Here is a 22,266-nt window from a genome sequence, read left to right as displayed (position 1 = left end):
GGTGTAGTTGGAGGACACAGCAAATGGATTTTCAGCAAACAAATGTCTCTGTCACTGCCGGCACACTCATTCAGCCTGCACAACCTTAACACTTAAAAAAAGCAATAGGAGCCACAGTGACTGATTGTAATGCAAAGGTCAGTTCACGGCTGTGAAAGCAATTAACGTCGGGCAGCTAATAAATATTTTCGTTTTAGCTGCTCACAGAGAAAGGTGAAACAAACCCATGCTTGCTGAGAGCAAAGCATGTGCACGGGCTTGTTAGCATGTCTGTGTTCCACACTTCGGAAATGTGCATGAAATTTGGCCACAGGGCTTTCAGCAGCAGCCAGAGCATCCTTGTGCCAGCTGCCTATGGAGCACAGGGCGCTGTCCTGTGCTCAGCATTCTTGTGCCCTGAAACACGTCCAGCCCCTGACATTTTTTTTCCCTCCCAGGCAATGGGGTGGGTAACAAAACTTCACCTCCCTAGCGACGCTACTCGGTGAAACCAGCTATTTTACCGCTGATACTCGGTACACCCATTCCCACCTCTGGGATGGTGATGGCTGGTGTAAAATGGAAGGGAAGAGCACAGAAAGGAACGTGGCGCTCACTGTCTGCTCGGCTGACTTTCTAAAAATACCACGCTCAGCTCTCTCATCTGCGCGCTCAGCACTGCAGCTTCTCCCGACCCTGCCAGGCTGGTGGGATCTGATTTTCAGTGTTTTCCTGTAAGATCACACTCCATCCGTTCCCTCCCCAGCGAGCTCACTGCCCACCTTATTTTCAAAGGAGCAAATGTCTCGCTTGGAAATTTTGTGAGAGCAGGTAATCGTGCTGAAAAAGAAGAGGCGAGAGAATGAATTAAACCCTGGGAAAAAAACCTGAATGGCAGTCGGTGGCTATTAGACACCAGAAAATCCACTCTTCACTTAAGGTTTCTCTCTCATGTGGATTCACTGGTGTTTAATATAGCACGAACTTCCATTTAAGTTTTTCCTGTGGTTAGAACATTCACAACGTGTGGCTTCTCTGATGTCTTTTAAGCAACACAGTTGCGCTGCAGCCTTGGAGAACTCGGTCTGCCAGTCCCCCGGCATACACCCATAGAAAATTATCCATCAGTTTATTTATTAGTTGGGTGGCGCTTGGGGCTGCCTGTTAGATGCAGCATCTCCCGCAAAAACAGGCAAAAGGACAAGTGGCAAAGGCAGGTTGTGCACGGTGGGAGCTGCCCCATCGGACAGCGCCTGCTGCAACACCAGCCCAGCTCCTTCCTCCACTCATCTGTCTCTAGAGGCTCCCAGTTACCTCTGTGAACACCCCAGCTTTGGTTAGATTCTTAGTGCTTGTGCTAAATGCTAAGTTCAAGTATCTTTATTTTGTTTATTTCAGCTCATATTCAAAAAAATTAGTCCCACATTAAAAAGAAAAATCCATCTCTTGGACAATTTTGAAACCACTGCGTTTCAATGGCATTGACTGGGTGCTCATTCTGTCAGCAAGGTATTGCAAACAAGCATTTCAGTTTCAAAATACCTGCAACTCTGCTCTTTGCATCTAATGCTGTTTCTCCCTTTCAGGATCAGCTTTTCAGAGGCTTGTGAGCATTTGGTAACACAGTGAGATGTCTTGATGGCATCTCACAAGTGCCTAAGCTCCTTTGTCCAAGCCTTTTTCTGGTTTCTTTGGTTTTTGTTTGTTGTGGGTTTTTTTGTTGTTGATTTTCCAGCTCTAGATAAAACGTGTGTGCTGGCTTGCCCTTATCTTCCATTTCACTGACACACTTAAGCAACAGAAATGGAAGATTTTCCTTTATAAGCATCTGCAGCCTTGTCCCTATTTATTCCTGCTTAGCCAAATGCCTCAATTTTATTGGGGTTTTTTGTTCCCATTTATTTATTTGGTGTGAAACTAATGCCTGATGGGCTGTAATTTCCAGGAGTGCTTTAAACGGATTTTAATACGAGATTGATTTCCATTGGCAGTGTTATCTTTTTCTAGAGGCTGAGCTGCTAGCTCCTTCCTCTGTTGCCATGGCACAGCCCCATCAGCTCCCCCCCAACTCTCCCCAAATCCTTTTTTCCCCAAGCCAGGTATGCTCCTTCTCCTTGGGAGGGACGGAAACATTGTGAATCTGCTTTGGTCCACAATTTGTATAATTTTATTAGGCCGATGATTTTAGCTTTCTTGCTTCTGCAGGTTTAATTGGGTCTGTAGTTAAAATGATGAGTGTAAGGGCAGGGAATGGCTCTCCTGATCCTGACCAAGGGTTTTCCAAGCTGCATTCTCTGATGTTTCCAAAAACGGCTCCAGCACCTGCATCACACCTTGTCTTACCACCCCGAGTCGCCTGTCACAGACAGGCTCCTGCCAGGAATGGCAAGGTGATGGAAACAATGGATCAATACATTGGTCATGAGTCAACCCAAGCCCTCTGAAATGTTTGCAGCAGGGGTACCCACGCCATTTCCTCAGGTGACAATTACACTCCCTTAAGTGTCTGCTAATGCCAGCGGTGACTGTCTGTATCAGAACTGCTCAGTGTGCACACAAACACACACACACATATATGGTTCTGGAAAACAAACAAGGCTTGTCCTGGGACAGTCCCAAAGCCAAAACTGAGCCCTCTCCACTTAAACCAAGACTAATCTTCTAAGCCTAAGCCTTGATCCTGAATTTGTATGAGTTACCACACTCAGTTCCTGCTTTTCAAAACCCTTCTCATAAACCCGCTCAGGAAGTAACAGACCAAACCAAGACAGGCTAGAGTAATTACATTACACCAATTGCATCATATTGGAGTATTTATTTTGTTTTCCCTTTAAAAAAAGCTTTGAATTGTAATGTTAAACAGAGAAGTCTGGCAAAGGAGAATTCCATGAACCTTAGTCAAGTGCTCAGTAGACAGAACCAGAACAGCTTCTTCACCAAACAGAAACTCTTTCACAGGGAAATACTTCAGAAATAAATCAGAAATCCTCTCAAATATGTTGTTATTGACAGCCATACACCTGCAAAGAACATGAGGAGCCTAAAGGCAGGAACAGCAACCAGTTGCTGCAACAGAAGCCACGGGAGTTCTGCCTTTCTGCCTCCCAGCACTTTTTGCAACTGTGGCATAACTCCAGATTAGTTTTTCCTTCCCTTTCTTTCTTTTCCTCTTATTTTTCTCTCTTCTCTATACAAAGTCAGCAATTTCAGAGTTCAAACTTCACCAGCAGTCGAGTTTGAGAGGCAGAAGTCAGAGATAGCTGGGAAGAGGAGAGAGAGCTCCCAGGGCCAAGTCCTGCCCCAGGTCACTGTTCCTCGGCAGGGGCTGAATGGGAGGGACAGAGGAAGCGTGACCTTTTCCCCTCATGTGACAGGAGAGGGGAAAACCAGTGTGTGGCTTTTAGCACTCCAACACAGCCCTGAGACAAACCTAGTCACTGCTCAGAGTCTTGAGGAGGGGTTCTGGAGGAAGGGGCTCATGATCTGATCTTCTCATATTTTGCAGTTATGCAAGGTTTGGATGAATCCAGCTATGGAGAGTCCCAGTTCTGGAGCTCAATTTTTTATCAATATTTTACAACTCAGAGAGAGGGAAACAAAGATCTTTCAAAGAGACTGGCAGACTATGATACCCATAAATCCAAGCTGGACAATAGCGTGTGGAGTTTTTTCCTGTCATGTCTCTGTTCAGGTAAGAATTAGTTAACTGACACTGAAACTCCTTCTGGTATTAGGCTTTTTAGATGATGCCTTGTTTCTCTCTCAGAAACCTCCTCATCCAATTTCAGCCACACCTGACAGCTGTAAACATCCCCAAAGCACTCTGCTTTGGCAAAACTCATGGAAAACTGGGAGTCAAGATTAAGCAACTCTTGGAGCCCCTGCATGGAGAAAGGCTGGGGCAAGGATTCACTCACTGCTCATGACTGGAGCCCTGGATCAGGAAATCAGCCTCAATCTCAGCCCCCAGGAATCCCATCTCTGCTGCTGCCATGGTTTGTTTCCTTCCCTTGCAGGCAGCCTGGAATCAAGGTGTTTCTCAGACACCTGAGTGGCCTGAACTGTGAGAGAAGCAGCCTTGTTTACAGCTCACTCCTCCATGCAGAGAGATGTCTTACTGGCCACCGGGAAATATGCTAATGACAACATTTTAACTCTCCTGGGTTGAAACTGGGATTGAACAAGCCTGAATAAATTTAGTTTTATAATTTCAGATCACAATCACAGTATTAAAAAAAAAAATTAATTTAGTTGTTAGATTTTTATCTCAACTCTATCAAGCAAAACAACAGCCTCCAGTAAGGTAGGTTCTGCTATATTTTGGATGCAGTGCTACCGAGCAGATGGCATTTATTGACAAACCTGCTGCTAAACTGTTTGCATTCCCAGGGCTCTAGGTACAGTCAGCCCGCAGCACATTCACTACTCATTGCTAAAATACTCATTTCCCTGGAAAACCATCTGTGTCATTCAGTGATGGCAGAAGCCCAGCACCATCCATTCCCTCCACTGCCACTATCCCCAAGTGCTATTTTTATGCATCCAAGCCTGGACCACATTTCCTGTCTGAAGCCTTCATTACTTGCCCTGTAGTAAACAGAGGGCAGAAAAATGAGTGAGATGTGAATTGCACATAAAATTTCCACTTTTCAGCTTTACTAAAATGAACTAAAGCATAGGTGCGGGAGAGTAGCCAAGAGCAAGGCTTTCTGCATTAGCCTGCGCAGACATCAGGGCCTGAAGGGCAGTTTCTTCCTCCAAGGGACAGGACAAGAGAAAATATCCTCAAGTTGTGCCAGGGGAGGTTTAGGTTTGATATTAGGACAAAATTCTTCACCAAAAGGGTTGTCGAGCATTGGAACAAGTTGCCCAGGGCAGCGGTGGAGGCACCATTCCTGGAGATACTTATTTAAAAGCTGTGTTGATGTGGTACTTGGAGACATGGTTTAGTGGTGGCTGCAGTAATATTGGACTGCACTTAATGATCTTAAAGGTGGTTTCCAGCCTAAATGATTCTGTGATTCTACCTGCAGGCATCCAGGGGGTGCACAGGATGGCCTGAACCCAGGGCAAGCCAATGCACTGACTGAAGAGGGATGTTTGAATTCAGATTTGGGCCTGAGCAGCACATCGAGTAAAGGCAGAGCCCTGGCTATGGGAAACACTCAACTCAGGCACCTTAATGTGGAATTTAGGCTTCCTGAAACAGAACAAAATAAGTGAGTCCCTGCTGGGGGAGGAGGTAGTACAGAATATCTGCTGTGCTTCAGCTCACACCCTCCTTTATTGCAAAAGAGCTTCCCTGTTTAGACAGGCCCAAAGAGACGTAGACATTGGTAATGTGTATTTAATCTTTCCATCTCTTCTTTTCTTACTGTTTTGATGTTCCCTCAGGCTTTGAAGATTCAAGATCACTTTTTTTTTTCTTTTTTCACAGAAACTACAAGCCTTAAAACAAAAATAAGGCAGCTGGAAACTGCCTGCTGCCAGTCAGACTAAAGAGGTTGTAACTTTTCTCAGCACAGGAAATGTTCAATAATTTAATATCAGTGACCATGTATTAATGCATTTATGCCCTTAGGTCTATAGAAATCCTTCATTCCTAACATTACACACCCCAGTTCATAGGACCACTAATATTTGTTCAGTGTTATTGTGCTTTTCAATGGTATCAAAAGAGACATCTCTGCTGCTGACCCTGCTCGCCTTTGTTGTTCTCTTTACACTTTATTGGCTCTGGCTGGAATGAAGCTGATCTTCCCGACAGCAGCGCTCATAGGGTTCTGCTGTGTGCTGGTATTTCATTTTAATTTTTTCCCCATCCCTCCAGCTAAGGAGGGGGAGTGATACAGCAGCTTGGTGGGTATCTGGTGTACTACAGCCTGTTCTTATAAAGATTTGGAGGAGCAGAGGAAACCCACAGAATGGGAGCTGCTGCTAAAGGACAGGGGACAGTGGTTGATGGGAATGTATAAACCTGTGTGCTGGGTATAAAGATGGTTTAAGTACGAAGCATAAGTCGGTAAGAAGATATTTCAGTAGTCCTTGTTCCCTGTGGTTATCTCACGGTCAATAAGGAATATGCTGAAGCTCTTAAGAAACGCCCTCTATATCATACAAATATTATGAAAAGACAAAAGTTTTAGGTACCAGTGAAATACACAGTGCTGTGAATGCAAGTGTTTCCTGCTTTATTACTTTTATATGTGTATTGCAATAGCAGACGGTTGGTGTGTGGCAGTCTACCCACATATTTATGGAGTATTTCACTTTAGGGATAATGTAAGCAATACAGTTTTAATCAGCACCCTAAAATATGAGTTGACTGTCAGAAGCTGCTAGATTTTTGTTTATAACACTCATATTCAACTGCCTCCTTTTTACTCTCCTTGCTTTTTGTATTTTTACTTCAAAGTAAAAATAACTATTGCTGTGTTCTATCTTCTGTTTGTAGGAGTGTTCACACTTATATTAGTGTACTATAAATGCAGAAGTTAAAAAAATACTGCTCTGTGGAATGGCCAGGGAAGAGTGGTTGTTCTGAGTGAGTAGTAGTGATGCTGCATTTTCTTTTTTTTTTTTGTCACAGTGCTGGGTCTGGCTGGGATGGATTTCCCTCATGGCAGCCCTCACAAGAGGGAGGTTTAGCTTGGATGTTGTGAACAATTTCTTCACCGAAAGGGTTGTCAAGCCCAGGAACGGGCTCCTCAGGACAGTGGTGGAGTCACCAGCCCTGGAGGGATTTAAAAGACATGTAAATGTGGCACCACTTGGTGACAGGTTTCAGTGGTGGGCTTAGGGGTTAGGCTCAGGAGTCTTTTCCAACCTAAATGCTTCTACAGTCCCTTGAAACAGGCTCAGCATGGGGAAGTCGGGCTCTTTTTTTTTTCCAGACTTTGCTTCTGAGAGTAAAGTTCACAAGAGGAAAGAAAACTCATCACCACAAAAACCAGTGTAACAGCGTCTGGCAGAAGGTGTCCCTGCCCATGGCAGGTAGGCGGAACCGGACTGTCCTTGAGGTGCCTTCCACCCCAAAGCGCTGTGGTCTGTGCTGACAAGCTCATCTCGATCCTCCAGCCCCGCTCAGCACGGCCCCCGCTGCTCCGCCGCTGCTTCTCCCGCCGCTAACTCGCCGTGACGACGCGGCAGGTTTTATTTTTCATTCACACCCACCCACGGAACAAAGAGCCGGCGGGCAATTCCCCGAAAGGAGGCTGTAGGGAGTGGGCTCTCCTCCCAGGCAGATAGCGACAGAACGAGAGATCGTAATCTTGAGCTGCACCAGGGGAGGTTTGGGTTGGACATCAGGAGGAATTCCTTCTCAGAAAAAGTGACCAGACATTGGAATGTGCTGCCCAGGGAGGTGGTGGAGTCACCGACCCTGGAGGTGTTTGAGAAAACACTCAGTGCCATGGTGCGGTTGAGATGGTGGTGTTCGGTCACAGGTTGGGATCACCGATCCCACAGGTCTTTTCCACGCAGGTTGACTGTGCGATTCTACGGTGCTGGGGGCGGCGAGTCGCGGAGCGCCTCGGCCCCAGCGCCCGCCGACACCTGAGGCGCGGCGTGAGGGGCGGCCTCGGCTCCCGGCGCCGCTGCGGTCCCGGCGCCGATCGGTGCCGGGAGCCGAGCGATCGCCGCCGCCGCCGCTCCAGTCCCGTCCCGGCCACGCTCCGCTCCCGTTCCCGGCCCCGCTCCCGTCGGGCCGCGGCCCCGCTCGGCAGCGGCGGGGCGGGAGCGGGGCGGGCGCGCGGTCACCTGACGCCGCGGCCGCCGCCATTTTGTCTGTGAGCGTAATGTGAAAGGGAAAGCCGGGGCGCACCCGCGGGCGGAGGCGGCAGCGCCGAGCGGTGCCGGCAGCCGAGCGATCACCGCCGCCGCTCCGCGGAGCAGCGGGAAGAGCCCCCGCGGCGGCGGCCGACAGGAGCCGCTGAGGCGGAGCCCGGCGAGCGCTCCCGCCGGGGGGAGCCGCCGGCGCCCTTCCTCCGGGAGGCTGCGCTCTCCCCCGGCCGCGGGGGAGCCGCCGCCCCGGCCTTGCGGGGGGACCGCGGCGGAGCCGCCGCCAGGGCCGCGGCGATGATGTCGGGGCAGTCCATCACCGACCGCATCACGGCGGCGCAGCACAGCGTGACCGGCTCGGCCGTCGCCAAGGCTGTGTGTAAGGCGACGACCCACGAGGTGATGGGCCCCAAGAAGAAGCACCTGGACTGTGAGTAGGACCTGGCGGCGGGGCCGGGTGGGCCCGGAGTTGGAGCTCCGAGCTCGGGGCAGCCCCCCAGCCCGGCCCTCCGGCCGCGGGCGGGGGAGCGGGGAGAGCCGGCCGCTTGCGCCTGGAGGGGGGTGCCGCGTAAACCTGGGTGGACCTGACTGGCGTGATCTCCAGAACTTATTTTCCACGTGGAGGGAGCGAGGTTCCCTGTCGCGCCCGAGGAGCAGAAATATTCCAGCCTCATGAGCTGTTCCCGGTGAGAGCCGCTTAGGTCTTGTGCTCTGGTTACAGGCGTGCTTATTAATCCGACACCTGGGGAAAAGGTGTGTTTACTGTTCCAAGACAGAATTTAATTTTTTTAAGCGCTGTTACGACCTTCCGTCCATCCCGTGGACTACAGCTGTTTAAATATTTCGAACGTTTCCCGAAATATCATAGTTTTCCGTCTTACGGATCGGGAAAACGAGATAGAAGATTAAAAGCGAGCTAAAGGGAAGGGCGTAGGTTGATGAGTGCGTTTCTTCTGGATGAGAGTATGTTGCCGCTAATACGTTTAAACTTAGTATGTTAAAATCTCTTTCTCTATACCAAAAGATGCAGAGTTACCCCTAAAATCTGCAGAAATCAGTGGTGCTGCTTCGCTTCAGGTTTTAGTAATAGCGAGGCAATTGGAGTTCTGTCTTGACTGCTGAAAAGTGTACAAACCTTGTAGGTTCTGTAGCATACCTGCTCTCCAGCTCGTAAAAGCAGAATAAGTGTGTGTGTGTGTGCGCTTCCATTAAAGAGAGAAAAAGGCTTGAAGCCTTTTGCTGGTTTCTTCAAAGGCAGGCTGGTAGTTTTGCAGGAGTCGTACAAGTTGATGGTACTAGAGGGGCTGCTGGTTCAGGCTCTCTGCAGAAGCGTTCTGGGTTATGTTGTTTGAGGATAGTTGGGATGTGTGACCCTGTGACACTGACCTGCTCACACCGGCTTGTGTGAGAGCTTTTGGCGTGGATCAAACAGTTAAAACCAGCCAAATCTATATTTCATTTGTTGTTGAATCTGAATGGGTGGCATCCGAGCTACAGTAGTGAACGTTGAAGCTATTGTGTTGAAATTAAAAGCCTTGAAACTGGGTAACTGACAACTTGTTTTTTAAAGATACCTTTTGAAAGTTACCTGTTTGCTTCTGGTCTTGTGTTCTGCCTGTGGTACAAGTTAAATGAGGTAACCTTTGAGTACAGAAATGGCAACATAACAGGAAGCCAAAAAGTGGTGACAGTTTGCTCAATAGTTTGAAAGCTTCTGAATCCTAAAAGAGTTAGTGTGATGTTAGAAAATACGATTGAAATAAAGTCATCTGTTGTAAATCACCCTTACAAAATAAAATGGAAACACGGAACAATTCTTGAGAATACCATAAACTGAGATTGCCTTTTGCTTAACAAGTGCCTTTTGATCTTAGGCTGTTTAGAGCTGTCAGTCCGTCTCCTGAAGGTCCCCTTCTGTGCCAGATGTGTTCTGTATTCTGTGTAATTCATTTGCTCAGACTTTGGCCTACGACACTTGGTATCTGAAATAGAGGAATGCTTTGGTGGGGCAGGGAAAGAAAAGATGGGAAATATGGTGCCTTAAATATGTCTGTGAGGGGTTAAAAAATCCCAGTGAACATGCTCTGGTCCTCATTGAGCACTGCTTTTCAAACATCTGCAACCCTTTGAGTAGCACTTCTTATTTTTTCACTTGTAAACAAGATTTACTTGTGTTAAATGTGAGCAGGTGGATACAAAATACTGTAATCTGTGGAAAACAAATCACACAGTATGTTTTTTCAAGATACAGTGCGAGTACTTTCCAATTTAAGTACAGTATGAAGGAAGACAGCTTGGATTTCATGTAAAACTCTGGTCACTACGTGTGTGTATCATTCAAAATGCTACACTGTCTGGTATTATTTGTAATTGCTGCTCAGGAAAAAGCTTTATCAGGAACAATTCTTTGAGAGTTGCTGCAGTTGTATCAGGAATTGTGGAGGAGTATCAGCTTGTCTCCTCTGTTCAGATTAATTCTTAAACTCCCTTTATTGCCAGGTTTCCTCAGCAAGAAAAGCTGCAGTATTGCAATATAGGTTTTTACAGAAAGGTGTTGCATATGCAGTGTCTGAACTAGAATTGAAGAGTCTTGCGGTTTGTCTGACTGCTAACTGCTGAGTAGCATAGTCATATTTTACTTTGAGAGAAAAAAACACCCACAAAAAAACCCACCCCAAAAATCTAATGGACATACTTGGGGATTTACCTTTTAAAGTAGGTCATGGTGTCCTACATAAGTCAGCAGATCTATTTCTGTAGTATTTTGTAATGTTTTCAGGTAATATAAAATGGTGTGGAGAGGCTGATCCTTCTCTTTGTGGAGCACCTGAAGGTTTTGTCTCTTCTTTCCTGGTGTGCTTCTGGGTCTGGTTTGCAGCAGAGTGGGGCTTTTGGAGGAAAACCTCCTCTCCTCTAACTGCTGAAAAGTGACAAGAAAAAAGAATAAATTAAAGCTGTAACCAAACTGGTAACACGCAGAGTAGACTTCTGTGTAAACCAAAACTTGGAAAAAACAACCTCCTAAATTAATGGGAGCTTAAACTTTTAAATTAACACAGTAATGAAAAAATAGCTTCTGTTTAACTTGTATACAGCCCACTTCAGAAGCAAAGGGGAGGGAGAAGGTAGTTAATGCTGCTCATCAAAACTTAAAACTCCCATACAAGCTTTGGAGACCTTCTAAGAAGTGGTAATTCTGGTACTGCCCATTCTTTCTTTTGGCAACCAGAGCTTTTGACTGTCAAGTGATGCAGCGTGGTTCTTGCAGAGATGTGTAAGCTGTGATACAGGACAAAGGTGTTTTCTTGAACTCTTTACACAGACCAGTAGCTGTCATTAATTTTAAGTTTTTCAGCAATTTGTGAAGTTTTTCAATACAATAATTGAGGAGATTTAATTTGAAGGGAAAAAATAGTTAATATTGTTGGGATCTATAAGTGGGGGTTGTATATAGCTGTTCTTAAAAACATTATGGGCTGTCTGTCCTGTATCCTCCTTTAGTGGGGGAGTGGAACAGAATAGCTGAGTTGCTTTGCTTGTGGTAAAGTAACTCAAAATTCAGATTTAGCTGTTGTTATATACCTGTAATTAAAAGATTGCTCTCAAAAGTGCATGATGAGCAAACATGGGCATAACAATGTGTGTAACAGTTGAGTGATAATCTTTTAAGTCTTCCAGCAAATTTTTTTGCATTCCTTGGCTACATTGAGAAAGTTGGCTGAAGTGGCTCTGGTGTTTTACATTTTTGTAATGTGCCATCTATGATGCAGCTTTCTAGAAGAAAATGTATTTTTTCAAGACTGCTGGGACTGATGAAAGTGGTCTTAATTCTTACATCTGTCTTAAAGCAGTCCTGTGACAAAGTGGAAGAAATACATGAATGTTAAACTATTATAGTTGGCCTTTATCTTATGTATTTACAGCTCTCTTGAGAGAGATTCCTGACTCAAGAAAATAATGACTTTTCCTGTTACTTAAAAGTTGAAAAGTGTGTCAATTTTTGTTGGTGCCTGGCTGAAAATTTTCCAAAAACCTGATATATGTATATTTTATTTTGTTTTTATTATCTGGATTTATGCATGCTGTTCTCTGAAGAGCTGTATAGCTTCCTAGATGATGTGCCAGTATTTCAGATTAATTGTGGAAAAGAAGTACTCAGTACTCTTCTAGGCATTAAGATTTCCACAGCTCTTCCAGGCTGCTTGAAAACCCCTCTGGTACTCTTCTGGTTTAAAGCTGTTAGGGTTTATTTATTTGTTTATTTTCATTTTTCTTTTCTTGTTTTCCTGTGTGATGTTAGCATGTTTCTAAATTCCATTCTAGAAATAGCACCACAGTTTCACTTGCAGTTGAAATGATTCCTCTGGGTAATTGGCAAAATGCTTTGAGTTGTGCAATGTTTATATAAGTACTGCGATAAGAAAAGGAGCATCACTCACCCTGTACATTTAATTTCAGTTTTTGCTGCCAACATCCATGTTACTGTTGCCCAGCTGTCGGTCTCTCAGGTGCATGTGTTCCTTTATATTTCCAGATGTATGGGGGTAATAGCCTTTTCCTTCTGTGCCACCATCTGTAATACATCTCTACTCTTGTCTCTATAGAGATACTCCTGTTGCAGACTTAGAAGAATCAAATTAGAGAAATGGCGCTTGAGTTTCTTTCTTTATGTATCTCAGTTGTAGAATTAAAATGTAATGCCAGCTTTATTTTTATTGCTAGTTGTAAAATAATAATTTTTAAAATTACCCCAAGTAGCCTTTTTGAAGCCTTGAAGTAGCCTTATTTTTCATTTTAAACTTCGTCTTTTGCAAGACACTCTTAATTAAGTCCAGTTTTGTCCTGTAAAATGCACTGACATTTTTTGCTTAGTTTAGTATTTTAGAGACAGTTTTGTTTGTCTAAGCATATGTTCTCCGATATTGGTGACTGTGACTTATGTGCTTGGGTGTTGAAGGAGATTTTGGAATCAAAGACCACGCTGTGCTGAGAACCCCGTGTAAAAAATTGTCCTTAGGGCAGCCACTGAGTGTTTTCTTCAGCAGTGTCTGAGTGCTCACTCCAGCCCTGAACCTCAGCCACAGCCTGAATTGGACTCCTAGTGGCCCTGTCGATATAAGTATTTCATTTTGGTTGCCTTTGGAAATAGACAGACTCGTGTCTTACACTTGAGAATGAAGCAGTAACAAAAGAGCTTCTCAAATACGGCAGGGCTCTGGCAGCTCCACTCTGTTACTGACATTTGACAGGAGGCATCTGCATGGCTTCTTGTGGAAGTAAACCTTTATTCTGGCATAAGCCAAAACGTGTTTTATGGATATGGGGCTTAAGGAGAGTTCACCAGTTAGAGCAGTTATTTCAGCATTTTTGTGTGTTGCTGGTAAGTGAAAGTTTTCATCCCAGCTTCCATGTTTTGTACATACTTGGAAACCTCTGACATCTGAATGAAATTAGTAGCTTATTATAACTTGCATTTTACAGCTTTTCACCTTGATGAGATACAAAAATTCTTTACTCTGTTAAAACGACTCTGGTTATTAAACTATTTTAAACAGCAATCCTTAATCAGAGGACCTTTTTTCTTAATAAACCGATCTTTGGTTAAGGCCCACCTGTAATACACTCTGTGAACCAGAAAGATAGAAATTTATAAGTGCAGTATTTCTGTGAAATACTTTGTCCTAAGTATCGACTATCGACGTGGAGCTCTAAGCTGGCATTTCAAGTGCTTGTGATGCCACAGTCTGTCCTGTCCTGCTGCTGCTGAGGCAGGGCTGGCTGTTGCAGTGGTGCCAGCACCTCAGAACTCAGTTGCTGCCCGGCTCCTCAGGCACCTGCTCTTCTTCAGGTGCTTACCCAGGCAAGCTGCAAAGGGCTCTGCTGCACAGCCTCAGCTTCAATGAGAGGCCACAAAGGAAGCTTTTCAAACCAGATGTTTGTTTTACTGGCCTTGCCCAGTCCTTAGGGTGTACTTTGATCACACCTGAGCCAAATTTAGCACAGAGAGAGAATAAATGTCTGGTGTGCATGTCTTGAGGGGTTTGGAGTAGTCCTGGATTCAGTTCTCTGCTCTTTTCTCAGCAAGTACCTGCTTTAGCCTTCTCAGGCGAGTGCTCTTCCCGTGTGTCTGCTGGAGCCTGTTGTGGTTTTGTACTAAATCTCAGGCAGACAGAACCTCTCTGCCTCTGACCTCCCAAGTTAATGTTCTACTGTTGGGTTTGTTGTCAGTCTAGGACACAAAGAGCTTTTTTATGTGGAAGCCTGGGACCTACCACGATCCATCACAAAATACTCAGTAGGCTTGTGACCAGGTGTTTTTGAGCTAAGTGGAAGGGTGGATAGATGCAAATTCTTGCTCTTAATTCTTAAAGAAAAGAGTTGTATTTTACAGCTTTGTAGCATCTCATTTGCCATCACGTGTGAGTTACTCAGGCCTGGGTTGAAGGGCAGGGTTGTGCTGCCTCTGTCTCATGGGATTGGGATGTTTCAGCTTTTCCTTGCTTCTCAGATTTGTTTTGTTTGGTTTTGTTTGTTTGTTTGTTTGTTAGATTGAGTGGCCTTGGGCACTGAGCATCTAGAAGGTTGCTCACACTGCCTTTCAGAGACTAATTTGGGTTCCTGTTTAAGGATCAGGTTATTTACTGATGAGATATTGGGACTCTGTAAAATTATTGAAATGCCTTTGAAGTTCATACTTGGAGTGTTTCAGTAAAATGTAGTGAATCTGAGCAGGGAGAGTAAAGGAGCTCAATTATTTCTTAAACAAAGAACTGAAGTCAGTGCTTCCAGTATGAATTCTAGTGTAAAAACCACAAAATAACATATTGATCCTCTGAGCATGCAACTCATTGTAATGCTTTGATTTTTTTTTTCCTTTAATTTAGATCTAATACAGTGCACAAATGAAATGAATGTGAATATTCCACAGTTGGCAGATACACTCTTTGAGAGAACTGCAAACAGTAGCTGGGTTGTAGTGTTCAAAGCTCTAATTACAACACACCACCTCATGATGTATGGAAATGAGGTAAGACATGATTTGTTCTGTTAAAGCCTACATGACAGCTTTTAAAAAAAAGTCTCAATCTGTAAAACATTAGATATGTACTTCAGTTTTTCAGAGATCTTGTTTTACTTCTGCTGATGGCTCTAAAGTATTTGTCCAGAGGGAAAAAAATATTCCTTCATTATTTCAATACCAAATATATATCAGTGTTTGCAATTTCCCTGCAGGTATCTGGGTTGGTCTGTGAGGGAATAATGAGTGACCTTTCTAGAATAAAGGCTTGGAAAACTTCTGATGAGCTTTACTTCATTAGAGTAGTGCTTATCAGTAAGAGCACAGCAGAAGAGTCTTGTTAGCACTCCATAAATGTGCAGCTAACCTAATAACAGATAAGAAGGAATACTTGCTGAAGGGGAGAGGAATATGGTGACTAGAATATTTGATCTTGCAAGACATCATCTAATGGGCTGTTACTGCTGTTAACATTCCTCTGAAACGTCGTTCTACTGCATTTAATTCACTTAAATTATTTCATCACAATTTATTAAAAGCTTCCTAGTCACTAATAACATGGAGTTGGAAATGTAGCCTCTCTTGCACAAGCCTTATGTTAAAAGCTAAACTTTGGTCAGGTGACAGTTCTGATCCTATGTGTGGTCACTGACCTAAGAAATGATTATTGACCACTGGTAAGTTGGAGTGATGATTCTTAAAAGTGCTTTCCAGCCATTAAACTGCTGTGGAAGCTTGGTGTTCGTCCTCTCTGCACAGCTCTGTGAGCTTGATTGAAATGACCTGTAAAACACAGTGTGCTCTTCACACTACAGCAGCTGAGCTATGTCAAACTTCAGGAGCTTGGATAATGCAAGCTTGGATAATTTTTGGTTTGTGTTTTCCAGCTTGTCTGCTCTAAAGTACAAAGTTAACTAGGCAGCTTCCTCTAGGATTATTTGTATTTTGTTCATGAGCAGTAATGTCTCTTTGCTTAGTTTGAATTTATATTTCTGCCAAATTAAGTTTTGGACTTCAGAGGCTTTGCTAATGAGTATTTTCAGGTTTTCCTCTAAATTTGTTCCTTTAACTAATTTATGTTGTAGATAGAGGTTACTAGAAACAGTAATATGCTTCTATGTTTTGACACTCACAACAATTACAGTCTCAACCTTTTCTTCACCAACAGCGCTTTATCCAGTATCTTGCATCCCGGAACACTTTGTTCAACTTAAATAACTACCTGGACAAAAGTGCCATGCAGGGTAAGGATCTTTCACTGAAGGAAATTATTCCTTTTATTCTCTGTGATGGTGCTGGTGTCAGTGCACACTAGGAGCTAAATGACATTTAAATGGAAGGGTGTTTCGATCTTTATTGTGTGAGACCAAAGGATGTCCAGCCAAGAGTGCAGACACCGGTAAAGTGAGATTCTGAGTTACCTAGGTGAGTGCTAGAAATCTGACTGTAATGTATGTGACACTGTGCACACAACTGTAAATCTTACAAACTGAACTCTTGGTGCTCATTAGAATAAACCTGATGAATTATCAGCACTATAATAAGTTTTGTTGATAAGTCCTTTAATTACTTGCTAGTGGTAGAACACATTTTTAGGTTTTTATGTGGGTTTTGAGGGATGGCAGATAAGTTACCAAACTCTTCAGCATTTTATGAGGGGTACATTTTTATTTTAATTTCAAGAACATACTAACAATAACTGCTTTATGCTCAGTTCTTGTCTAATATTTTACTGTGTTGAGGTGTTTATTCTCATAATTGCAACAAATAGTTTCCTAATCTTAGCAACTTGAGAAGGAACAAATGTCACATCTCAAGATCCTGGGAAGTGCCTAGGAAGGACTTGTTGTGCAACCTGATGTAAAATAGACTAGTAGGAGAAGAGTTCCTGAGAAGAACTGAAAAACTGTACCCTTTCAAAATGTCTAACTGACAAATGTTTCACTTTTAGGCTATGATATGTCTACCTTCATTAGGCGATACAGCAGATACTTGAATGAAAAAGCACTTTCCTATAGACTTGTAGCAGTTGACTTCACCAAAATGAAAAGAGGGTAAGACTACTACTGTTACTTCTGTTTGACCCTTCCTCTTGCAGGGGGTGGGACAAGGAGGAGCACAGTTGTTCTTGAGCTCGGCATAGAATGGTGTTCTTTTGGCTCTTTAAAGCAATATTGGGTTGTTGAAACAGTACAGTGTGTGCTGAGATGTCTGTGTCTTGTAAATGTGTGTCTTTTAACTCTGTAGGATAGATGGAGTGATGAGAACTATGAATCCTGAAAAGCTTCTGAAAACCCTTCCAATCATACAGAACCAGCTGGATGCACTCCTTGATTTCGATGTAAGTACTTTAAGCTCAGTGTTAAGTAATACTCTCTCATTTTGAAGTGAGAGTTTCATTATTTTGTTAAATACTAATTTACTTTCTCATTGCTTTCTACACAGGCAAATCCAAATGAACTAACAAATGGTGTTATAAATGCTGCCTTTATGCTCCTCTTTAAAGATTCCATTAGACTTTTTGCAGCATACAATGAGGGGATTATTAATCTTTTAGGTATGTGAGAATTTTTTTAGCTTTTGAATTTTGTGAAAGATAGTGAGAAAATTAAAGAACATAGACAGTTTCTGACTGCAGTTTCTTAATAAATTGTCTCTGCTCTATTGCTGTTAAATGAAGCTTGTCTTAGCTTTAGTGACCAGGAGCATAGCTTACACATCCACTGCTACCTGGAAGAATACATGTTGAAACAGAAAGTGAAATCAGAGGGTGATTGGTGAGACTGAAACAAAAATACCATGAAAGTGCAATGGATAACCTTTGCAACTGGACTATAAAGGTTTGGTGAGATATGGGGCGTTTTGAGTATTTCATGTACTCACAGTATGGCTGAATTCTATTTTCCTGTACTTTCTTTAAAACTTGACTGGTCACCTTTGACTGGTACTTGAATCTGCCTGAGCTGATGAGATGAAGTGTAGGGGTTTTTTAAAAGGGTAATAAGCTCTTAGCAAAGCCTCTTCATTACTATTTAAGCAAATTTATCAATGAAATCATCAGTTTGTTCTGTTAATTGTTGTTACTGAGTGCCGTATTTAGAAGTATACAGGGCAAAACCATAAAAAGTAAAGGATGTGTTTGATGCTCCTTTTGGTAGGTCAGTTTAGTATCAAAATATATTGATACAGGGTCTAAAAAGGGAAATAAATACCAGGAATATTTTCAAATGGTAAAATAATTTGTCTCATTGCCAGCTAATAAGCTGACTTTTTGAAAATATTCACCATAATACTTAATTTAACAATTTGCACTGATTCACATCCATGTTTAATAAATTTTTGCCTTATAGTCTAATACATTGAAACAGAAAAATCAGTGGGTTTGTATTGACTGACTTAGTATAAAAGATTTCAGATATTCCTGTAAGCTTGAAAATCTGAATAGCTTTGAGGTGCTTCTGTCTGTTCTCTTTACTGAAGCTTGTGTCAAATTAACTTCTACAATACTGTGTCAGCTTTTTGCTGGGGAAAGTATTGTCTTACAAGAGTTTTATTTGCATCCTCAGAAAGATATTTTGATATGAAGAAGAACCAGTGCAAAGAAGGCTTGGATATTTACAAAAAATTTCTAGCCAGAATGACCAAATTGTCAGAGTTCCTCAAAGTAGCAGAGGTAAATAAATCTATGTGTACAGAAAGGATATAATTTAGCTGTCTGTATTGGTATAGTATCAATATTCATGGAAACACCTTTAAACAGATTGTTTGCTTAACTTCACTATAGAAGGAAGTACTCTAGAGATTGGGTATTTTAAAGATTGTGTATGCTTGTTAACATGGAGTGGGATTCTTGGGTGTCCTTCTTATTGGGCAGACCACATAGTAAACTTTCTGAAGGATCATTATAAATTTTATCAATGCTCCAGAATGTATAAACTGATTGTTACAGTCTATTTAAAGATATTTATACAGCTTTCCTTTACTGTAAGTGCTTGATAATTGAGAACTAGTTTAATGAGATGTAGTTTAACACATTTGTGATTTCTAAGGTGTGTTCCTAGTGAAACTTGTACCAGTTCAGAAAATTACGAATATCCCTTTTATACATAGCTTCTATGGTAACATTCAGACACTGCTGGGATTTATTTTCACTGCCATTGCATGTAGTAATGTGCTTTGTTTTTCCTTCTCTTTTTGTAAACCCAGCAAGTTGGAATTGATCAGGGTGACATTCCAGATCTTACTCAGGTCAGTGTACATTGCATATTGATTAACCCGATTATTTTGTTCTTTGTGTTTTTAAGGGTTGATATGTATCATAGTAATCATTCATCTCGAGACTGTATTCTCTTGTGTGTATTTATATGTGGGAAATATGTATAGCAGCTTCTCACATGGATTAAGTGTATTCAATACTTACACTTTGCAGCTCTTAATGAGAATTTTTGATTGTTTAAAGCAATAAAACCCATAGAAAATAATATTTTTCAGGAACTTCTGGGTTTTTATCACAGAGGATTCGTTGGCAGGTTATCCAGAAGTATTTAGAGGAAATACCTACATACATACCTAGAGGAAAATCTTATATTTCACTCTAACTTAGTCTTCCAACACACTTAAAGATGACACTGAACTGGTTCAATTGATTTTTTTTTTTTTTCTGTCTCCTTAAGTCTGAAGAATAAATTTGATGTTGCTATATCAGCCCTTAATGCTGGCTTTGATTATACTCAGTAGTATGAGGGACATGTGAAATGCTGGAAAACTCAGTCTGAAAGGTGGAATTGCAGGAAAACACCTTCCAGTGAGGATAAACTGGGCAGAAAGGAGGTGAGAAAATGGTTTGAGCTGGGGAATGGGAAGCACTGAGAGTCCACAGAGGCCAACAAGGTTATTCTTTGTGAGTCCCTTCAGTTTATAGGGATGTTTTATTTCCCACCCAGGGCCGATCCAACAGAGCAGAGTGTTTGTCATTATTTCTGCAGCACAGAGTAACCTGCAGGGTGCAGTGAACAGCCTGAGGAGACTTGGGCACAAACTGCCTTAGAGCTCGAGTACCAGAGCTGTTAGAGTGCAGTCAGTGAGAAACTAAAACTCTGCTGTGTAATGTTTGAACAGACACGTCTAACCCTACACGAGCTTCTTGAAATTAGACTTCATGGGTTAATCATGAAGAATATATCTAGTGTGAAGACTTGCCTAACCTTAATCAGTGTCTTTTTAATATGGAAATCAAACCCAAGCCACAGACTTCCATTGTCAGTGGTGTTCATTACTGCCTGCAGTAGAATTTCCATCTGAAACTGTGCATGCTTCAAAGCACAAATCTCTAATGCTTGCTCCTAGCATTTAATATTAATCACTTTAAGAACTTGCCTGTGTGGCATAAAAGAAATATGACTGAAACCATCAGGGTAAGAGCAGGTAATGATTGAAAACATTAGTTTGAAGTTTTCTCTTGGTGTTTGATCGTAGCGTCGTACTTTGTCTTTTGATTAGTGCTGCAGTATTCAGCTGGGCTGTATTACGCTAATCACATTATACTCAAGTCTGAAGTTATTTATACCTCACTGGGTTAGTGTGCACTTGTCCACTTAATTGGGTCATTATAAGGCTCTTGGAAGCAACTGGGGTTTTTTTATTTACTGGGAATAGGGGTATTTAACTCCATTTTGCTGCTTTTTTTATCTGAAACTTTCAGTGAGAAAATACTGAATATCTACTCTGCCCACGACATTTTATTTCTAATAGCTCAGCTGTTTTGTTGTAAGTGCATTTATATGAGAAAAGCAATTCTGAGCCGGTGGTAGACCTCAGCATCCTGTGCGTTTTGGCAATTTCAATGCCACTGTTAAGCATTCCACTCAGACAGAAAATTTCATGACATTTAGTATGAGCTGAGTAATTGTACATCCATTTAATGCCACTTCAAAAGGACTTGCTGGAGCTTCTTAATACTGCCACTTTTGCCTGTTTCTGTGAAGAAAATATTTTCCTTTGTAAGTGCTCTGTTTCACAGTGATGTTGCTTTCTGTTAATAGCTGTTCATGAACATAACTGGGTTGTTTCCCTCTGTATGGATGTTAGTCTGTCATGTTTTGGGGGGTGGGGGGTGGAGGAGAATCATGAAATACATACAGCTTTTCTCAAGTCAGTGGCTGGATTAGCCCAGGTGTAATTTCTGACATAAAACTCCCTGTTCACTCCAAGTCTGATGCTTTGTTGGATATCTGCAGTAGTGAGAAAGTTCAGAGGAGGTTACTGGATTGTTTGCTTTAGTTCTTGTGGTTGAGGGGGTTGTTAGGAGGGTTTTAGAAAAAGTAAGTACAGAATATGCATTTCCATGCAGATAAGTTTGAATGGCTTGGGGAGGAAGAAAAGACAAGGAAAAGCTTTCTGGAATTAGGGCATAGTCTCCTGTTACTAAGATTATCTAAGTAGCTGTGCCATGCAATGCCTTTTGCAAGCTTTTGTGCCTCCTGAAAGGTAACAATATGGGGAGGTTTGGCTTGATTGGGGTTTTTGTTTGTTTGTTTGTGGTGGGGTTGTTTTGTTTGGGTTTGTTTTTATTTTTTTTTGCTTGTTGTTTTTGTTTGGTTGTTTTTTTGGTTTTTTTTGTCCCTGATACCTTTCCAAAAGAGTACTTCAAAGTGTCCCCCTTGGGATTTAGCTGTCTAGGTCAAACACTGAATTTATTCATGACCTGTTGTTGAGGTAACTACACTGTCTTAGCTTACCTCGTTCTACTTAAGAAATATAAGCTCAGGTCTTTTAAGACAAGCAGTTCTATAGGATTATTCTGATGCCTTTTTTTTTTTTTTTTTTTTTTAATCTCTTGATTCATCTAACTTAAATTTGCCTTCACTGAAAGTGGGAAGCTAGAATTGTGCTCAGTATTTCAAAGGGGAGCTTGTCTGCCAAAGGCTTGTAATAATATTTTCCTCTTTCCAGGAAATGCCTTGTTCTAGCTTTTGGTACAGAAGGGCTAGCAAGGGCAAGTTTGTTTTTCCTCCAAACAATGCCTGTTATATCTGTTCTACCTCCTGAAAGTTGGCAAGTGGTAAGAGAGGCTTAATGTCTCTGAAACCCTGCCAGGTGAGGATGACTGACTGGCAAATAGATTTAAATTTTAGAGGTACATTCCCTTCATCTAAGTCTGCAGGAGGGTTTATTTCACTTAGGTAATTGAGTTGGTTTATTGTACGGTTACTCAGTCTGCAGTAGTTCCTTGGGATCAGATTGGACTTGATTCCCTGTTCTATCAAACCCAACATCCTGCTGTTGTCAGGTGTTTCTGCTGCAAGCCTTTCACTGTAAATATTTGAATGGAGAGTGACTGGGGTTTTGTTGTTACTCGGGAAAGTAGATCAAAAATGCCAGGTCTTTGTTTGGGGACTTCTGTGAGTTTGAGGGAGTAGTGCTTCATCAGCTCTGATTATTCTGTTTATTCTAACATAGCAAATACTGTTGCCAGAGCCAAGAATCTTACC

The 22,266-nt window shown here is 42.4% G+C and overlaps 1 protein-coding gene across 6 annotated transcripts in view; it reads left to right on the top strand.

Annotated features, from left to right (window-relative positions):
* Positions 1-8,016: 8,016 nt before the first annotated feature.
* Positions 8,017-22,266, top strand: part of VBP1 (VHL binding protein 1) — a 36,802-nt gene continuing 22,552 nt past the window's right edge. For 3 of the 6 annotated variants that reach the window (XM_040084037.2, XM_040084034.2, XM_040084033.2), the window contains exons 1-8: positions 8,018-8,188; positions 14,643-14,785; positions 15,945-16,020; positions 16,728-16,830; positions 17,024-17,117; positions 17,222-17,333; positions 18,343-18,449; positions 18,983-19,024. In XM_040084037.2, the coding sequence (XP_039939971.1) occupies positions 8,056-8,188; positions 14,643-14,785; positions 15,945-16,020; positions 16,728-16,830; positions 17,024-17,117; positions 17,222-17,333; positions 18,343-18,449; positions 18,983-19,024 (810 nt within the window). In that variant the 5' untranslated portion in view covers positions 8,018-8,055. Of the gene's footprint in view, positions 8,189-14,642; positions 14,786-15,944; positions 16,021-16,727; positions 16,831-17,023; positions 17,118-17,221; positions 17,334-18,342; positions 18,450-18,982; positions 19,025-22,266 lie in introns of all 6 variants that reach the window. The other 3 variants (XM_040084032.2, XM_040084031.2, XM_040084035.2) reach the window with 2 other exon arrangements.

This window comes from Hirundo rustica, chromosome 21 (genome assembly GCF_015227805.2).
Source record: "Hirundo rustica isolate bHirRus1 chromosome 21, bHirRus1.pri.v3, whole genome shotgun sequence".
NCBI lineage: Eukaryota > Metazoa > Chordata > Aves > Passeriformes > Hirundinidae > Hirundo > Hirundo rustica.
Note: the sequence above shows the minus strand (reverse complement) of the source record. Positions and strands in the feature narration are given on the sequence as shown.